Source organism: Scomber scombrus, chromosome 11 (genome assembly GCF_963691925.1).
Source record: "Scomber scombrus chromosome 11, fScoSco1.1, whole genome shotgun sequence".
Classification (NCBI taxonomy): domain Eukaryota; kingdom Metazoa; phylum Chordata; class Actinopteri; order Scombriformes; family Scombridae; genus Scomber; species Scomber scombrus.
The window spans coordinates 27,012,342-27,032,947 of NC_084980.1; the positions used below are offsets into that span (position 1 = coordinate 27,012,342).

General features: G+C 40.6%; 1 protein-coding gene across 2 annotated transcripts; it reads right to left on the bottom strand.

Moving 5' to 3' along the window:
- Window positions 1–641: 641 nt before the first annotated feature.
- On the bottom strand, window positions 642–19,466 carry twsg1a (twisted gastrulation BMP signaling modulator 1a). 2 transcript variants are annotated; one of them, XM_062429329.1, is made up of 5 exons: window positions 19,377–19,466; window positions 18,250–18,407; window positions 7,440–7,539; window positions 2,991–3,251; window positions 642–1,074 (listed from the first exon to the last, which is right to left on the bottom strand). In XM_062429329.1, the coding sequence occupies exons 2-5, from the start codon at window positions 18,373–18,375 to the stop codon at window positions 893–895; spliced, it is 669 nt and encodes a 222-aa protein (XP_062285313.1). In that variant the 5' UTR covers window positions 18,376–18,407; window positions 19,377–19,466; the 3' UTR covers window positions 642–892. The 2 variants fall into 2 exon arrangements, with proteins under 2 accessions (XP_062285313.1, XP_062285312.1); XM_062429328.1 differs by having other exon boundaries at window positions 19,373–19,466.
- Between the last annotated feature and the right edge of the window lie 1,140 nt (window positions 19,467–20,606).

Here is a 20,606-nt window from a genome sequence, read left to right on the forward strand (position 1 = left end):
AAACCACTTGCTATTGTGAATCATGTGTGCTTTACAAAAACTGCTGCGGTTGGATGCTTAAGACTGGTGGTCATCCTGACATATGAAGTACATTAGCTCTCTGATCTTTGTTGGCACCGTCTGCTCCACCCCACAGCTGCAGTGGCGAAATGAGGTCGTGATTCAATATCATAAAAAAGACAAACAAGGTCTCATTGTGCGTCTGGTACATTAGTCTGTGCAAACCGCTGTTGCATGCCAATTGGGAACTGAATCAGTGATAGGGCACCCTGCTGCCTTTTGAATATTCACTGGCATTACAAAGAGCATTTGTGTGTGGCGGTTGAGAGATTGGCATCAGTAAACGTTCCCTTTCCCCCCGGCTTGCATGAGACGGTCAGTGAGCACTGGAACACCTGTGGACCAGAATGGTATAATAACAACTTTGTTTCCCCAGGAAATGATGCGTTTCCTGACTCAGGCAACACTAGGCTAAGATTAGAGCAGTAGACATGCAACTGGGTAGACAAACATTTACTATTCCACTCTTGCTTTCCACTTTTTAAAATATCTTTTTAAGAAAATATTGCAATCAAAAGCTCATTTAGAAATCAGACAAAACAGTCCATGTCACCAAACGTTTATTTGGCATGAGACTGGGATTTAGCAGACCATAATTGTAAAAATACATTATTCATATACACCTCTAGTAAAAAACACTATTGAAAACATATCTAAAAATATACAGTGAAACATAACAGCAGAATAAAAACAATTTGCAGGGGTAGGAACAGGGTGAAGGGGGGTATTTTACAAGGTAACTGAGGAATGCTAACACATCACAGTCATAGTTTCCTCTGCCCTCAGTCCTCTGGTAAGGTCCAGACATTTGGTACCAATATGTGCCCGCACTTCAGAAGAGACAGTTCATGCACTTGACGGCCTTGCTGCCGTAGTCCACACACTCGGGTCCGATGCACTGGCAGCAAGCATTGTGAAACCAGCGGTACTTGGATCCTCCCATTGACTCACAGTATAGTTTACACTGGCGGATAGACACGCAGTCGTCAAAGTAGACCACTGTGCACATGTTTTCTGAAATAAAAGAAGGGATAGGCAAAGAAGATGTGAGTCAGAAATCCAGTAAACGTGGTTTATAATTACCATTAACCCTCGCCGTTCCTACTTTAACTTCAGGGGCGAAATGAATTTGCTGCAGCTAAGTGCGACCATATGTTTTGGTGAGCTTAATGAGTTAACTGCTCAGCTCTGTGGGAACAGTTATATTAGTGCATGTCTTTATAGCAAATAGCGCTGGCTTAGAGGTAGAGAGCCAAAACAGCCGCAGAAGAAAATAAAAAAAAACTGTAGCAGAACAACACATTCAACCTTGACAATTCCCTAAACTGGAGGTCTTTTGGCAGTCCGAAAACCTGACCCAACCCAAATTGGTCTCGGTTCAAGACTTTGTACTCTACTTAAGCTGTGGGTTGGGCCCGATTTTATTACCATGGGTCTTAGTGAGTGTGCATAAATGCAAATGAAAAATTTGACTAGTCCTGACAGGAGCAGAAAACGACGTAATTACAAGGTATGTGAGCAAAACAAGCTTTTTGTCGTGTATTCAGACACTTTACTAGTGACGTGGATTCGATACAGACACTCTATTAGTGCTTTGAACTAACAATCATCTCATAGATCATATTATCACATGTCAGTGCAGGAAAACTACAAGAATATATAATAAAATAAATGTATAGTATTGTGCGTGCTGGCTCACTGTCACACTGTCATGTCATACTGAGACACTTGAATATAAAAGAGCCATTGTTAATATAATTAGTAACACCTGTGCTCGCTCTGACTATGAAAAGTCAAAATGTCTGCGGTGGAAAAAGGCCTGTTCTCAATTAATCTGTTGATTGCTACTCAGATTATTTATTTTATAAAAAGACGTCTTCAAATTATTCTCCAAATACCAAAAATATTCCATTCACAGTGATTAAAACAGCAAATCCTCATATTTGAGAAGCTGGAGCAAGAGAGTGACGATTTTACTACAATTAAGTCATATTTTCTTTTAAATATATTCATCATTTTAGCACCATTACCAAAAAAGACACTACTCTGCATTACTTGGATTAAGACTTCAGTCAGTTTTTGGTCTGTGTTTGGTTTAAAACTGACAGCTCGTCGAGGGCGGTGGAGCAAAAGAAGTACTGAGATCACTTATTTAAGTAAAAGTAGCAAATGTTCTCATTGTTCAGCAGACTATCAGGGTTATGTCATTATATATTATAATGATTGATTATTAATTGCTGATGCATTAACATGTAAACTGCCCTTAAATACTGCTGCTTTATATACTGTTGTGTAGTTTAATTTGTAGCAAATTTTAAAAGCAGATCATGTGTTTTGTATAAAATCCTAATCTGTAAAGTAACTTGTTAATAAATGGAGATTATAGCTGCAACGATTAGTTGGCTAATTGATTTGTTTCCAGTTTAGTTTCCAAGTTATTTGGATAATCGACGTATCATTTTGAGTCCAAATTCTCTGATTCCAGCTTCTCAAATGTGAATATTCTCTGGTTTCTTTAGTCGTCTGTGACAGTAAAGTGAGTATCTTTAGGTTGTGGACTACACAAGACATTTGAGGATGTTATCGCAGGCTTTGTGAAACACTGATCGACACTTTTCACCATTTTATAGACCAAACTATTAATTGATTAATCGAGAATGAAGTCACAAAGCCTGGAATCAGAGAATTTGGACTCAAAATGATACATCGATTATCCAAATAATTTGGAGTGAAAAAGTAAATGTGGTAAAACTCTAAAATGTGGTAGACTGAAAGTAGAAAGTGGCATAAAATTGAAATACTTGAGTAAAGTTAAAAACTGGTTAAAAATTGCACTTAAGGAAAGAACTCGTACTGTGCTGTAGGATTAAACACTTTTTATTTGAGCTCTAGCGAGGCATGGACAAAACCTTCCTGTGAGCCGTAGTTACCTTGAGTGTCGTAGCTGGCGTGGATGCTGTTCCCGGGCACGGACACGTTCTGAGGCTGGGGGTCGAGCGACTCCAAGAAGGAGACCAGGTTCTCGTGATGGGAGAGCTCCTCTGCGACGGGGAAGGACACCACCATCATGTTGATGGGCGCGTCGCCTTCTGTGAGGGCGCGGAACAGCGACGGGATCGGACGGTGCAGCTCCTCCACGGTGCTCTTCGACGTGGCCGGAGAGTCGCTGTAGTTCTTGGGGTTACACATTCCTAACATGGAAAGATGGGTGAGGGGATTAAAGGGTTAGTTCATCCAAATGATTAAAAAAATATACATATATTCTGAGTCATCTCGAGTGGTGTTCAGTGACCCAGTTTTGAGAGTTTCATGTCTGAGATTTCTGCTAGAATTAAGTTTTTGGTGCTCATTAAAAATTAAATCAAATTTCCACAACATCCCTCTTAGTTACACACCTCAAAGTCAACAGTTCTCTGTGGATTATTCACGACTGCATGGAAAGAAAACATTGCTACTGGATGTAATTTCTGAAAGTTATGGGTCCTACAAATCATTTCATTCCCCTCCCCTGCATTAGGGTCAGAGCTGTAGCCAGGAGTTCAAAGTTCATACTCACCCAGCAGAATCACAACCACCTAAGACATTTTTCACTAGCCATTAACTACATTGTGATTTTTTTTTAATTTAAAACCTGCATCAACTGACATTTTTTTGGCCACTTGGGGCAGCAGAAACACTGATGATATATGAATCACCTTTTTAAGTTGAAATGGAAAAGCAAACCATTATTTATTTACACATCCAGCAGTTACGGAGCAACGTTATCATTCATTTGGATCCATGTTTCTATCCACCTGCTTTTCTTAAAATCGGTCAAATTACAAGACATTCAGTCTTCAATATGTCAGAATTAGGATTTACAAACTCATCATGTAGAATATGTGTGTGATTATAGAATGCAAACTCCACTTAATTGTATTAACCCCTTTTCAAACTCACACATATATCAGTAATGACATGAGATTAGTGTCCTCAATGATCACTAGAGTAGAGACTGCAATATCAAGGATGTGTGCATGGCTATGTAACACTGCATTTAACTCTCTAAAATATGTGTTTTTGTAATTTGGGTGAACTGACCCTTTAGGCACCAGGACCAGCCAGAGATTTAAAAAAAAAATGCAAAACAGATTTTTTTTACAGGTTCAACAGTCGCCTTGTTTCACACATGATTTCAACTCACAACAGCACTTCTGTAAAAAACATACCGCTGTCAAGAGTATATTGTCTCAATTAACGTCCCTTTAACACTTCATTTAATTTCCGAATACAGTAGTAATCACTCACAAAGCCCCCACGTCCTCCGATACGATCTTTCTAACCCCTTAAATGAGTCAAAGTGAATTATAGCTAATGGGTAAATCATTTAATGGACAACGGAGTTTGACAGAGGCATTGGATTACAAACCAATGCTAAAAGCAGAGCTGTAGCAGCTGTTTTAGATAAAGCGTACACATGGGTCCTCCCTCCGAGTCCTTCCTCCCTCTCCTCCCTTCCTCTAAAATACAAACTGTCCTCTCTTCCACTGGGCTGCACCCGGAGCTGTAACCACTCACAGATATACACTTCAAAGTAGACAACAGTTTGGCTCAGATAATATATGTTTAGAGTGGAAAGTTACTTAAAAAGTGGTCAAAAGGCTAGTGCTGCAAAAACAAGAAATATATATGACATAAATGAGAAATATATACTTGCTGGAAGCTACAGGCTGTTCCTCGGTGTAATATAAAAGGTTTGTCCAGGAGGAAAACTCCATCGCCATAACATCTGTGCAGCAGCAGCAGCAGCAGCAGCAGTGAGTTCAGTGCTCGGTGTCAGATGCTTGTATTTGTGTTCCACATCAATGAGCTTTAATAAAGCCTCATTGTCAACACGTACAGCAATATCTGTCTGTCAAAGCTGATCTGAGAGCCCACCGGTTTCAAGTGGGTTTCAGATGAAGATCAGAGTTAACCAGCCAAATGTTTTTTCTTTCTTGTTTTGCAAATCCGGTTGTTCTGGATCACCCTGGGATTTACACCCCCGCCGCCCCTTTGTTTAAACACGGAAAGTCAAAGTTCACCTAAGCAGGTTGACCCCTGTGTCCCCTTTCTCTTCCGGCTTCTTCGTCGCCTTTGATCTTCTGGAAGACCTCGAGACTTCCTGTCCATATGTGTAGGTGCAACTACAGCAGTGACAATATTCCTGTAATTTCCTGATCCGCCGATGAACAGCGGTCCTCTGCTCTGCATTAACTTCCACGCTGCTGAGACCTGTCACTTTTCAGGAGGCACCTTCAGTATCTGGCTTTGCTCACCTCACACTCATCTTGTATCAGAGCAGCAACACTCTGGACAAACCGGTGCCTTTCTAAAGCCGCATGCTTCTCATCTGTCAAGTGCATTACAGCCACAATCTCACTTTTCACAGGGGGAGAGAGTGTGCTCGGCGAGGAGGCGACTGAGAGATTAACAAGACTAAAACATAACCAAGGTGTCACACAGACTATATTTAACTTTTGATCACACTCAGTTGTACAGACTAACTTCTTTTTTAAACTGAATATATTAAACACTTGCTTGTTGTTTATACTGTTCAAGTGGTTCTGTCCATACTGTATCATCATCGTATCACATTTACATTAGTGACAGTAGTATATAGCTGCATTCACTCATCTCTCATACTTTGTTATATGCAGAAAAATAGACAAAAAAACAGTTTCCCTTCTTACTACATCACAGCTTTGGTATCCTCTTCATTCTGTATCATACATTCATTCATTTTCATATTTATCGATATGCACTTTAAACGCTTCCACTTTATTTTGTTGGATCAGTGGTGGAAGAAGTACTTAGATATGTTTTGTTTGCCTGTTTGTGGGTTCGCTAGTTTGGAGGACTTTTTGTATACTGTTGACCTGCACTAGTTTGCACCATAGACTGTATATAAAATGGACGTAACATCCGTGACGTCACCCATTGGTTTGTGGACTGCTGCTTGGAAGCGAACAGTATCGGATCTGAGCAGCGCCATATTGAAAATTTCCGGTGCATGCTGGGTAAAAAAAAAACACGGATTCTACTTATATGGGCATCAGGAGGAGCATGAGGCGCCCTCCTGAACCTGTGAACCAATCAACCTGTCAATCATGACGTAGCCACGCCCTAATGCATACCCCGCTTTATCGTCAAATATAAAATCAGGGAGGCCAAAATGTCCCAAATGAACATCATACTGCATTGAAGAAGGCTTTAAACTAGCGATTGAGACCATAAACACATTTAGAAAACGTTTACTGAGGTTAGAAATCAAGTGAGAAGTTGGTGAATTCTCCATTGACTTGTATAGAGACGGAAGTCCTTTTGACACCAAAACGGTCGCCCCCTGGTGGCCTTTTGATAGAATGCAGTTTTAAATTACTTCCGCGTTCGCATCATTTCAGAGGACCAGAACTCCCTGCCTGGTTTGCACCTATTACATCCCTTCAGATTGGTGTGATTCTGTGTTACATCTTGTTTCTCTTAATTTATGCAGTAGATATTGATTTTAAAAATCCTTTCTGAAACTCAAACAAAGTACAAGTACCTGAGATTTGTACTTAAGTACAGTCATTAAATAAATGCACTTTTTACTTCCCACCATTGTGTTGTACTAGTTCCTTAAAGTCACTGGCAATAAAGTTTAATAGAATCAAACTGAATTATGAAATGAGTATTAAACCAGCTGTTATACAATGATAAAGGCCTGAACTGTTTAAAAAGAAGGTGTTGCAGATAGACATATAGTAAATGAGATAATAAATTAGTATGACAATATTTGAACATGAATACGAAATTTAAAAACTCAATATGACTTGTGTCGGTTCAGATTATCAATTCTGAAAAACTTCTTGGACTCAGAAAATCACTGAATCCAACTCATGGACCACATACTGGTATTAATACCGGTGCTTTTCCCAACATTTTAGTCCAAGTTTCAAGTCTGCATCTGCTTATACTTTCAGTGGGAGATGTGATGGAAAAAACAAGTCTCCATCTGGCCTCACAATGCTCCAAAACGGTGATAAATCTTGAAGTTTAGGATGAATTAAGAAAACTTAATCTTTAATATACTGTTATATTATTGGTCTTCAGTTTCAAATTCATTTTTAAAATGCAAAACTACATTAAGACCATAACAAATTCAGATTAATACAACTTGAATGTTATCCCTGCTGGCACTAATCATTATTATTATGTGTCTGCCTCAGCTGCGTGACACTGACTCTTCCCTGTCACTATAAGTCTGTTTGAACAGCAGCGTGGGCTGAACAGTAACGTTTTTCATGTCAGAAATAATATGCTGACTAACTCGCTGTCAACTTTAAAGCATGTTGTAGATAATGAATCCCAGCACTCACCCACGCAGTCGCAGCACTCTTCCCAAAGATTCCCCAGACACAGCATGCACTCTTTGCAGCAGGAGCAGTTTCCATCAGACGGACGACACTGGCACAGTTCCTGCAGGACACCAAAACATGCATCAGCAAAACAGAAAGACTTAAAAACAGAAGCAACTGGTGTGGAAAGACACCAAACTGGAATAAACTGGATGCATCTGGACTTAAACCGCAACCATTCTGTTACCAAAACATTACGACATGTGAGCGAGGAGCACCCACTACTTTGGAAAGTCTCATTTTAAATCTAATTTTAGCCTATTTAAGCTAAAAAGAGAAATACCACCAAACCAACCAAAACCAGACTCATAATTTCATCCACATTTTGTGAGAATTGGGCCAGTGGTGTAATATGGTGATTTAAAATTAGGCTTTATTACTAATCCTGTTCAATTATATTTAATTACACATCATTTTCTGTGTAAATAATTACAATTGATCACTTCATACATTCAAGTCGAGTCAAAACTTGAAGGAAAAAAAGTGCTTTATACTCCAAAATTGAGTTAGTTGGTGTAATTTGACCAGTTGTTGCTGCAGATACTCCAAAAAATTAAATAACTATATTCAGTGTAGCTGATTCAGCTGATAAGACGTCTGATAGAAGCAGCATCCATGTTAAAAATCACACAGCAGACAGAAAACATGTAGACACACCGTACAACCCAGAGACGTACCATTAAAACAAACAGTACAGTAACTATTAGAGGACACACAAGCCATTACAAGACAGGTCAACTGAACGCTGCATGTGGCATGTGTGGTATCTATGGAAGTATGTTACCCCTCGTCCACAGAACTGGGGAAAAAAATGAATAAAATAGACCTCCACTGTATTTCCATTCATGAACAGTGCAGGTTCGGACACGTCAAATCTTTTTCTTCTTCTTCTTCCTGTTGAATGGTTTTACATTGTGACCGAGGCTCAGCTGAGAGTGCTTGAATAACATATATCAGAGCTGGTTTTTAGAGCATAATCCCAGTTTATTTTCATAGTTCTGGTGATCACTTTCGTTGGTTAGGATAATACTTTTCTCACCTGCTGAGATCTGGAAACACTGTGACTGTGACAAAAAACACAAGCAGTCTCATGATAAGACAGGTTGTAAATAAGGAAAACAACTTTATTCTGAGGTAAAACCAGGCGGGGAGTTTTGGTCCTCTGAAATGATGCCAACGTGGAAGTAACTTAAAACTGCATTCTATCAAAAGGCCACCAGGGGGCGACCGTTTTGATGTCAAAAGGACTTCCGTCTCTATACAAGTCAATGGAGAATTCACCAACTTCTCACTTGATTTCTAACCTCAGTAAACGTTTTCAAAATGTGTTTATGGTCTCAATCGCTAGTTTAAAGCCTTCTTCAATGCAGTATGATGTTCATTTGGGACATTTTGGCCTCCCTGATTTTATATTTGACGATAAAGCAGGGTATGCATTAGGGCGTGGCTACGTCGTGATTGACAGGTTGATTGGTTCACAGGTTCAGGAGGGCGCCTCATGCTCCTCCTGATGCCCATATAAGTAGAATCTGTGTTTTTTTTTACCCAGCATGCACCTGAAATTTTCAATATTGGTGCTGCTCAGATCCGATACTGTTCGCTTCCAAGCAGCAGTCCACAAACCAATGGGTGACGTCACGGATGTTACGTCCATTTTATATACAGTCTATGGGTAAAACTGAAAGTCAGCGCAGCCAAAATATCAGTATTAATCTCTCATTGCACATCAAAACTACGGTAAGTGAGTCAGGTCAACTATAATGGTAATAATTGCGTCATTCACCTTTGTTTTCTATTTCCCAAATTTGGCAATCCTGTGGTTTTGTTTAAAAGCTGTAATATCGTCTGACTCCTCGTGTTTCTCACCCATGTTCCCAAATCTCCAACGCAATTAACTTGGTGCACACATAATTATTGTTTTTGATATGAATGACGGACAACTATACACAAATAAGACCCAAAGTGACAGAGTGGAATTAACCTTTAAAAGGGGATTTTCTGTTGTTCTACATACTGTTATAATGTTGGATGTCATCATCGTCAAAGGTCCAAAACTTAAGGACAATGTGTAGAAATGCTGCGTCTACTTCCCCATCAAACTGACATAAACAGCTGTCTGATCTGTAGCCTTCGTTGCTACGGTTGTTGGCATAGTCCACTTATGGCGCTTTTCCACTACACAGTTCCAGCACGACTCGACTCGGTTTTTTTGCGTTTCCACTAGGGAAAGTACCTGGTACCTGGTACTTTTTTAGTACCTGCTCTGGTGAGGTTCCAAGCGAGCCGAGCCGGTACTAAAATGTGACGTCGACACACTGCTGGCCGCTGATTGGTCAGAAGAGTTGTCGCAGGAAAAGAGTCATGAGCCGTCCCACACAAGAATCAAACCCGGCATTTTTAAATACCGGCAGCAGCGTTACAACCATAGTTACCATACCATAGTAACCATAGTTACAGCCATACGGCTCAATTTTCTTGCTTTGTGTGACAGAAAGCCTCATACAGCAGCAAGTACACCATGGCCTCCATGTCCTCCATTGTTTATGTGTTTGTGTCGCGTATAAAAGTCACGCCAGTTTCGCGGAGCCGTGCTATGACGACCCCGCCCAGGTTGAGGAGGTACTTTTTTGTAATGGAAAATGTTCCTGGAACCGTACCGAGTCGAGTCAAGCCGAGTAGTGCTAGACCTGTATAGTGGAAAAGCACCAATAGTCCACTTACATATTTTGGATTTTGGCTCAATTTTGATCCTTCTTGTTTATTTGAGAAGTTTTTAAGCAAAGAAAGAGAAAAATAAGTGAAATCCTGCTGCTGTTTGTTGATGTAGCCTCTGGAGCCAGAAGTTAACCAATCATAACAGAGTGGGCTCGTCGAGAGGGGGGCCTTAAAGAGAGAGGAGCTAAAGCAACCTGTTTGCAGACAGAACTGAACTAAACTGAACTCTTTAAGCATTTATACGATACATAAGGAGTCTTTTTATAGCTCCCTTACACAACATTCAGCCGCTAGATGTCGCGATATAGCAGCAGCATCTCAGGCCAAAACAAATGTGCCAATCATTTAATCAAAAAAGTTGTGGAAAGAAAAGAAAGACAGCTCATAAAACTCTGATTATCTGTCAAACTAAGCAGAACTGCTTTATCGACTATTTCTATCCTCAGATGTCTTCAGAAACATATTTTACTTTACTGTTTAGCCGCACACTAATGGGGCTTTTCCACTACACAGTTCCAGCATGACTCGCCTCGCCTCGGTACGGTTCCCGAACAGACCTTTTCCATTACAAAAAAGTACCTACTCAACGTGGGCGGGGTCGTCATAGCACGAAACTGCCGTGACTTCGTTTTATACGCGACACAAAACACATAAACAATGGAGGACACTGAGGCAGTGGTGTACTTGCTGCTGTATGAGGCTTTCTGTCTCACACAAAGCAAGAAGATTGAGCCGTATGGCTGTAACTATGGTTACTATGGTATGGTAACTATGGTTGTAACGCTGCTGCCGGTATTTAAAAATGCCAGGTTTGATTCTTGTGTGGGACGGCTCATGACTCTTCCAGCGACAACTCTTCTGACCAATCAGCGGCCAGCAGTGTGTCGACGTCACATTTTAGTATCGGCTCGGCTCGCTTGGAACCTCACCAGAGCAGGTACTAAAAAAGTACCAGGTACCAGGTACTTTCCCTAGTGGAAACGCAAAAAGAACCGAGGCGAGTCGAGGCGAGTCGTGCTGGAACTGTGTAGTGGAAAAGCGCCATAAGTTTTTGACGAGGCCGCCATCTTGGAAATGGACGCAAAAGTCACAGAGGGACTTACATGCACACGTGGCTTCCAACACACACACACACTTCATCCTCTGCTTTGGTCGCCATTGCTCCGCTTCATCTTTACATAGCAAATAGTTGTTTCTTGACATCTACTGAGGCTGAATATTGTTTATTACAACTTTAACGGTTCAAAAATGCAAAACAGTCGAACCCCAGAATAAAAATAGAGACCTGGAAATGTGATTGGTGTATCCCCTTTATGTCTTTTGGTGAAAGTCCAAGTCTTAAGTCAAGTTTCGAGTGTTTCAACGCAGGTCTGAGTAACAAGTCTTCATAAGGGAAACTCAGAATGCTGAATCTTTAATACATCATGGCACTTTATCACTTTCCTCTTCACTTTTTTAACATGTTTGAAACCATCTTAATGCATAAGCCTCATTACATATCAAAACTTTTAAAAAAAAGGCAGTTGTGTAAATAAAACAAGGATCAATAGATCATTTGCCTTTATGTTTCTTTTTTTTCACAATCTGCAAATATAACTGTGGTTCATTGGGTTCGTTTTTTTGAAATATGGCTCATACACACGAGCTTGTCAACACAGAGTTTTAAAAAAAAAAACCTCTCGTGTTGCTTTTTATAGATTTTTTTTTTTTATATAAGGTAGGTAATATTAGTACGAGAGCTTCTGTAAACATAAAAAACTCCTCTGCTGCTGATCCCGTGACTCCTCTGTGAACACTTGAACCATAAAAAAAAAAAAAACGGCTTCATTCCTCAGCTTCGGCACGGCTTGTCTCGTCTCCGGGGGACGCGCTAGCGGAGACAGTGAAGGAAACACGACTGAAACGTGTAGGTGGGGGAATCGAAAAAAGTAGGTTAAACTGCCAGAAGAGCTCCTATTTCTCTCCCTCGTCTTTTCTCTCCTGACACAGAACAGGGAGCACATTCCTCTAAGTCAAGGTCACCACGATGAGGAGGCGAGGAGGCGGGGTGGAGAGGGGGGGGGGGGGGAGAAATGGAGGGAGGGAGCGGGGGAGAAGAAAACACCTGGAGAACAGAACATGGCTGCTCCTTCCAAAAACACACTTTCCCCCCTCCTTCCCTCCCTTTCTCACTTCTTTTTTTCCCTCCTCCTTTGCTCAATCTCTCCTCCCTACTTCCTTTTATATTTTTCTCCTCGTCACACTTCTCTACCTTTTTTCCTTTTCTTTCTCCCCTCTGCTCCTTTCTTTATGTCTTTGCAGAAGCTATCTCCTACACGTAAACAATCTCAGCGATGATAAAAGACTCTCCAGTGACTCACCAGTGAGGGATTGCAAAAGCCACACACAGTTCACTTAATCACCATCCTCTCAATCCCCCAAACCTCTGATCAAGATCTGATCCCATGAGTAATTATGACTCGCTAAATTACACAAAACTAAACAGCTGCCAGGAGGGGAAAAATGCATCTCATATTTCATAAATCACACAAAAAACATTGGAAATTTTGAAAAAAAGAGAAGAAAATTGAAGAAGCTTTACAAACACTGAGCTGTAGTTGTGAAGCAAGGAGCTCGCCTAAAAATCAGATTTTCCAGCTCACTAATTAACAAAGTATCTCCTATTATTCATCTATACATGAACACAAATGTAAAGACTATAATGTGTAGTTATGTGCTGTATGCTGCAGTTTCTTGTCAGGAAAAAGTCACTTCTTGTAGTCTTGGATGCTAAATGCTAATTAAAAAAATAGCACAAAACCACAAATGACTGTTTTTAAGTTTAAGTTTGTGCACAAGTTAAACAGATGAGATGAATAAGGTTAATTAGTGAACTTTAGGGGTGTTTGTAAGTGTATTTGTGAACTCTGGGAGAGCTACGCTAACAATTAAGCTAAGATAATTATCGCCTAGCATCGACTCCATGCTAGTATTATTAGTTTTATTAGTATGTACAGCTGCAACAATTAGTAAATTAGTTATTTGGACTAATTGCCAAGTATTTTTATGGTCGACTCGTTGTTTTGAGTCATCTTTAAAGCGGAAATTCTCTGATTCCAGCTTCTCAACTGTGAATATGATCTGGTTTCTTTAGTTTTTCAGTAAACTGAGTATCTTTATGTTGTGGACTGTGTTAGTTGCAGCTCTAATAGTATGCATAATAATGGCGGTAGTATCAGTAATAGTTGTACATTTTGGGGCTTTCTTACTGAGACTTTGACAAGAAGCTGTTTCCCCGATGTTTCCAGTCTTTATGCTAGAAGCTAAGCTAATAGTCTCCTGCCTGTAGCTTCATATTTAGCATACAGACACGAGAGCGGTGTCATCCAAATTCTCTGATTTTAGCTTGTCAACTGAATATTTTCTGGTTTCTTTATTTTACTTTTTTCATGACAGTAAACTGAGTATCTTTAGGTTGTGGACTGTGTTAGTTGCGTGCTAATAGCATATATATATATATAGTTTGACATTTTGGGATGTGCGCTTATTAGCTTTCTTGCTGAGAGTTTGACAAGAAGCTGTTTCCCCACGTGTCCAGTCTTTATGCTAGAAGCTAAGCTAATAGTCTCCTGGCTGTAGCTTCATATTTAGCATACAGACATGTAAGCGGTGTCATTCTTTTCGTCTAATACTCAGCAAGAAAGTGAATAAGTGCACTTCCCAATATGACAAACTACTCATACAAAAAAGAAAATATGTCTGATTGGTAGCACCTGGACCAAGATTTCATTTGAGGGTTTTAAATGATTCACATTAACTAATCAATATCAATGTTTGAGATTTCACAGTCACAACATTTTCATCCAAAGGTTTGGGACATACAGGTAGACAAAAAGGCTCAACTGCAAACAGCTTTATAATGAATATAACATATTAACATGAAATTAATCTACAATAACTTCTTTTCACAACTTATTTATCGAGAAAAAATGCATAAACATTCTCTGGTTCCAGCTTTTATTTGTCGGATATGACTGTAAATTGAATCTCTTTGAGTTTCGGACTGTTGGTTGAACAAAGTAAACTATTTGCAGACTTTATCTCAGGCTGTTTAAACATTTCATGAGCATTTTTCACATTTTTTTGCAGAATAAACACTTGAAAATCAGCCAGGTTAAATCGATCATGAAAATAATCATTACTTGTTGTCTACAGGCTCTCATTAGGGTGTCCCTTGCTCTCAAGCGGAAACTCAGCTGCAGCGAAACAAAAGGACTCCGGAGAGAGAAAGTGAACATGTGCTGCCTCGTCCTGCCGAGCGACCGCTGCTGTGTGCAACTTTGAAATCTGCTGCCCCACCCTGCTAAACAACCCGGCCGGGACAGAGCTGGCTTGTGAATCTCTGCACACTTCACAGGCTCCCAACTGTATATTTCACTCAACTAACCTCCCCCCTACAGACACACTCACACACATGCACACACACACACACACACACACCTCCTCCTGACCTTAGCCTCCCAGCCTCCCTTCCTCCCTCCTCCCCCCCTCCTCATGTTCTCCTGCCCTCAGGGGTTTTGGGGAATTCAGACAAATGACTTGAGATGGCAGCAAAGCTTAAAAGCGAACGCTGGACAGCAAATCCCACTAATCACAAGCAACATAAAGCTTCTACAGAGAGAAGCTATTTAAAGTGCAATAAAGCCAATAACCGGTATACAGTCACTGACCTGCACTATAAACTCCTGCCTGGACTGTGATGATATTTACGATGACTTCTCTGGATGAGTTTGGCCTGTTATGGTTTTTGTTTGTCCGATGCATTTTTTAAAGTGTTTATATGTTCTTTGCCGTACCACAAATTGCCTCTTGGAGGACATAAAAGTTTTATAAGTCTAAGTAAGTCTAAGCGGAGAGGCGGAAACGTTTTCTCCTTCACGGCACACGCACCATCGCTCTGGCCTCTTGACAGCTAGCGAGTTGGTGTCGGCGGGGTCGCGGAAGCTACAGAGGCTTGTTGTCCTGAGCAGTGATTCATCAGGCGAAATAAGCCACCTGGAAGCGAAGACGAAGAAAAAGGAAAAGCGGACACGACGAATGCTGCGGGATCACAGAAGTTTTAGATTTTGAAACAAAGTGAAGCCAGAAGGAGCAGGAGGTGGTCGGTGGTTTTGTAGCAATAAGTTTGGGCCCAACTTGCTGAAAAACACAGATTCTGATCGTTCATGCAGTGCACCTTAAACCCAACTCAGCCTGTTAGTATTGAGACCAGACACATATTTTTTAAATAGACTAAAAAAAATGATTATTTAATCCCGTGGTTTAGAACTTGCTGCAAAATAGCAAAACAGGCAAGACAGCTGATGAATAATGTAATTTGCAGTGATGAAAAACTATTTAATCAATTAGTCCGTCATCAGTTATTGATTAAAGTTTCCCCCACTAAAAAAAATCTGATTTCCAGTTTGAGCTTCACTGTGCAGAATCATGCATGTGCAGAGTTTTCACATCCATCTACTGAAGGAGGAACGTTTCTAAGTTCATCTTAAATCAGAGTTTAAGTCGGGTACTTATGAGAATGATTTGTGTGAACTAATTTGGAGCCAATCGTGTTCCAGTACGCAACTTACACAAGTGGATCTGGATATTTAACAACTTTTTTTGTGGAAAATACATGCTAGACACAAATAAGTATTTCAAAAAGAGGATTTTTATATGTCCTAAAAAAAACATTTATGGAGGGCATCTTCAAAAAAATGTCAAAATATTTGCTGGTTGCAGCTATTCAACTGTTTTACATCATTTATAATTGAACAACTTTGAGTTTCAGACTGTTAGTCAGACAAAATAAGAATAATTTAAAGATGTGACTTTAAGCTCTGAGACAATAAATCAATTTATTGTACAAAAAATACTGAAAAGATTATCGGATAATGAAAAGAGTCATCAGTTGCATGTCGTCTGAGGTGCAACACAAAGCCAGGTGTACTCTGTGAGGCCAAAGGCAACTTTTAAAAGGAAGAGTTTCAGTTTTTTTCCTTTCAGATGAAGTATTTATTTGCTTTAATAAAAAATTGCAAGTATGCAGAAATTGCTGTGTGTGTATGTGTGTTTTAGTTTTTTTCATTTCCTGCTTTGATAGCCATGTTTACCTGAACATTTTTACTGAGTGTGCTGCAGGTCTTCTGTTGAATTGTTAATGATAGCTGCATCCTGAGTTTCCTTTAACTGGACATAAAGTCAAAGTCTGAGTAGGACAGGAATTACTTCTATCCAAAACAGAAGTGCCTTCATTTGGTTAAAGTTAGTTAGACTGATTATTTTTAGGTTAATCAATAAATCGTTTGATCTATATAATATTAGAAAATAGTGAAAAATACCCATCACAATATCCACAAGTCTACAAGTTGCTTGTTTTCTCCAACAAAAAGTGTAAAATCTAAATATATTCAATTAAAATCAACCAAAACAAATCAGAAAAATGTTGCGGTTTCATTTTCGGTCAACTGACTAATTGTTTCAACCCTATTAATCTCACAATCTATTCATCTACATCCTCCCTGGCTTTTCTCCACGTCTCATTCCCAAACCAAATTCCTCATTTGCATACGGCGCTCAACTTCCTGCACCAAGAATCTGAACCATTTAGAGACTTTTAACGAGCTCCAAAACATACCTGCAGCAACACACCCTCACAGCAACGCAGGTCAAACAGGTGAAATGTCCACAGAGGTTAAATATAGTACTTTAAAGATGTTAATGGGAGAGGCAGGACCACTAAACACACAGTAGGTCAAACACACACACACACACACACACACACACACACACGGAGGGCAGAGGACAGACAGCAGTGGGTGATTTGCTCAAATTCAACTTGACAGGTGGTGGAAAGACAAGCCGACACCTCTTTTCATTTTTTTCCACAAAATAACAAGAATGCATGACAGAATGTGTGTTAACAAGGGAGGTGTCACCCGTCTCTCCCATCATGCACCGGCTTACAGGCTTTGGGGGAAAATGTGACATGAAATAAAAATGATGTCAGAAAGTCAACAAAAATCCATAAGGTTTGATGTAAGATTTTTTTTAAAAAGGCAGGGTCAAAGAAGGATACCTTGAAGGAGTCAAAAGGAGCACAGAGCAACTTCACAAATGAACCAGCAGCAGTAGTTACAGGTACAGAGGAGGTGTGCATAGAGAGAGAGAGGACGGCTACATGGATTCACATCTCTGCTCCTTCTGCCAAAACCGTGCAGCCTTCCTTTGGCTTATCGAAGGAATGTATCTGCATTCTTCACTACAGATTCCATCTTTGTTCTCGGGTCCAGATCTCCATCTTGTTCTGGACTCGGGCAGATTTCTAACTTTACTTTGGCTACTGCTGATTTTTTTTAACCATTAAGTATAAAACTGGCATGCACGTTTTCTGCCAAAGAATGCTCCTCCTGTGTCCTGCCAGCTTTAATGCTAACCTACAAAAAAAGTATCAAACACAAGATTTTGACTGCTCTGCCACTGCTCTCAACTTGACCCCAATCTTTGGCTTCCACACAGACATTCACTCGTGTTCTCTCGTCGAGACAAACAACGGCCTCTGTTTACACGAGACAGCTATAACACTGTAGGATGAACAGCTTGAACTTGGTTGCACTCGCAGAGAAATGACTCGCTTTAACCTACAGAGAACCACAGGGCGACCTCAACAAGCTGAACTCTGAGTCTGTAAAGATTTCATTAAAACAACAATATGGAATTTCTGTAGATGCCACGCCACATTTTCATGTAGTTTAAAAGCCGTGTGACACCGTTAATCGACACTTTTATACGCTTCGAGTTACAAATAAATGACTGCAAATGGGACTTGTTGAAAATGTGGGCTCATTCTGCTTCACAGATTAGAAGATGGTGGTGGGTTTGTGAGTCAGAAAATCAGTGCAGCCAAGCCACATCAGGAAAGAGAGGGCTGTTCGTGGTACAATTGCGGTGAAAATCCAACATTCATCAAGCAGCGCTCTTAGAGAAAGTTGCGCTCAGTGTGTGTGATTTAAACTCCACACACACACTGTCGTTTTACCTGAATGAGACACTTGCTGACGTCGCTTGCGCAGAGAGCTTTGTTGCAGCCGGAGGTCAGAGACAATCCTGACAGGAGGAAGAGGAGAGCGGCGGAGAGGAGGAGGATCAGCTGACCGGGCCTCATCCTGACGGCTCACCAGCACGGCACGGGAACACCTACATCAACACGAGACAAGGGACAGGACCTCAGACTGAGACCAGGGTTTGGACGGCCAAAGACAAATAAACAAAAACCTCATCATCATGTGGAATTCCACAAGAGGGGAAAAGTGGAGGAGCTGCAGTGTGTGCATGAAAGATTAAAAAAAAGGGGGGGGGGGCAGAAACAGGTGGTGCAGGATGACAATAATAATGTGTTTAGTTGTTTTACATATTCAGCTTTCATTATGCAAAACAGTATGCATTAGTATTTGAATATGTAAAACAGGAGAGAGGATTGCCCAGTCAAGATCTCAAGTGATAAATTCATCTGGTTTGCATGCATCCACCTTTTAAACTTGAGTACATTTCAGAATCAATAATCAATCATGGATTTTTACATGTGTGCCTCATGAAAAGAGCAAGATGTTAATTACAGTCAGTGTGAGCTCAAATGTAACTTTTAAGGCCAGAAATCACACATTAAGGCGGACAACTGCAGTTAAAAGTGGATTAAAGTGTTTTTAAAGCATAATGAAAAGTCACATCATAAGCTCTGACATGCAAACATCACTTTTCTGAAAGGCCTGCGTCACATTTCATTCAATGCCAGCGCTGCTTACTTTACTGCGGAGCAACAATACACACATCTGGCAACATCAGCCTCACTTTCTTTTTTCTTTTTTTTCCCCCCTCAAGTGTCGCGCATTAACACGCTGTCTAATCCTGCAGCTCTGCTTTTACACCTCTTCACTTCATGCACATTGTTCCATTTCACATGACGGAGAGAAAACATGTGAGGAACATTAGCTCCCTCACTCATGAACGCGTTTCTTCATCTCTTACCCTAAGCCTTTTTTTTTCCTTTTTTTTTTTTCGTGCTCATCGCTAACACCAAAAAAAGTTCGTTTCACTCGCACGCAGCCACAACCGATTCGAGCCCAAAAAAGAGCGAAATAACACAAATATAAAGTGTTTAAAACTCACCACAACGCTGTTTGCAAGTTCACTTCTTTTCTTTTTAGGGGCAACTATGGCTGTTTTCTCTTTGAACTTCTCCAGGATGGTGTTCTGCCGCCGCTCAAGTGTCCACTGTGTCCAGAGGGCGTCAGTCTCTCCGCAGCACAAAGCGACAGGCAGTCGGGCGCCTTAAAGGCACACACTCCATTTTCTATCCAACGTCTGTGGAGGAAAACACCGGGCCTCAGGTCACACACACACCGGCCAAGTGTCTTCAGGGTAACGGACATGAATGATCCTCCTCACTGCACCATAAATACCACCGAGGAACACAATTTACAACTGCGCCCCTCCGCAGTTCTGTGCGTAAAAGCCTTGTGCGTAAAATCTAGTATCTAGTCTTAAGGCCAAACTGTGATCAGTGGTAGCCTCACCAGGTGGACTCTGTTTGGCTTGTTTTACACAAGCAAGACTTTTCTTTTCAAGCCACCCCCCACTCCATTAAAGAGTCCTTTGTCTGCAGTCTTATCAGCGGCCTCATTAGGTGAGAAAAGGGGCGATTCGGAAGCTGTGAAGCTGAGCAGACTCCCCGCTGAGATGCGTCCCTGAGCTCATTTGTAGCGACTCTGCCGCCACAGAAATGATCTGATGGGGCATTTCACTCCACAGGTGTTTACATGTGTTTTCGTTAAAACTTCATCAAAAGCTTCAGATGGCCCTACTTCCAGCCTGCAGGGGCGGAAGGACAAGCGAGGAACAGACACACCTTCAATCCGGGCAGGCACATTTAAATTAGAATCAGATTCAGGAAGAGTGACTAATTTCTACAAGATGAGCCAAAACAAGAGTGTCATTTTGTTGAGTCATGTCATTTAAATGTGATAAAGGTGGGGGTCTTTGTATCCAAGAAGATTCATTTAAGTATTTAATGATCATATTTAAAGTCATGTTTAAAGGTTTGCTCAATAATGAACCAGTTTTGGTGGTTTTGGGTTAAAATGAGCTCTTCCAGAGGCAAGCTGAAACTGTTATTCACTTTAAATTTACTGACATTTTACATGGAAAATGTAACTTTGCACACTCATGGTGAGTAGATCATGATACAGGATTACTAACAGCATGCCAACAAGACTTAAATAATTAAAAAATGTGTGTTTTGTCCTTTTGGAAACACATCCAGGGTCCAATTTATGTGCCAAGCTGAAACTGATAAAGTTAAATTTTTTGCTGTTATGCTCATTTTTGGAAAGTTTGTGT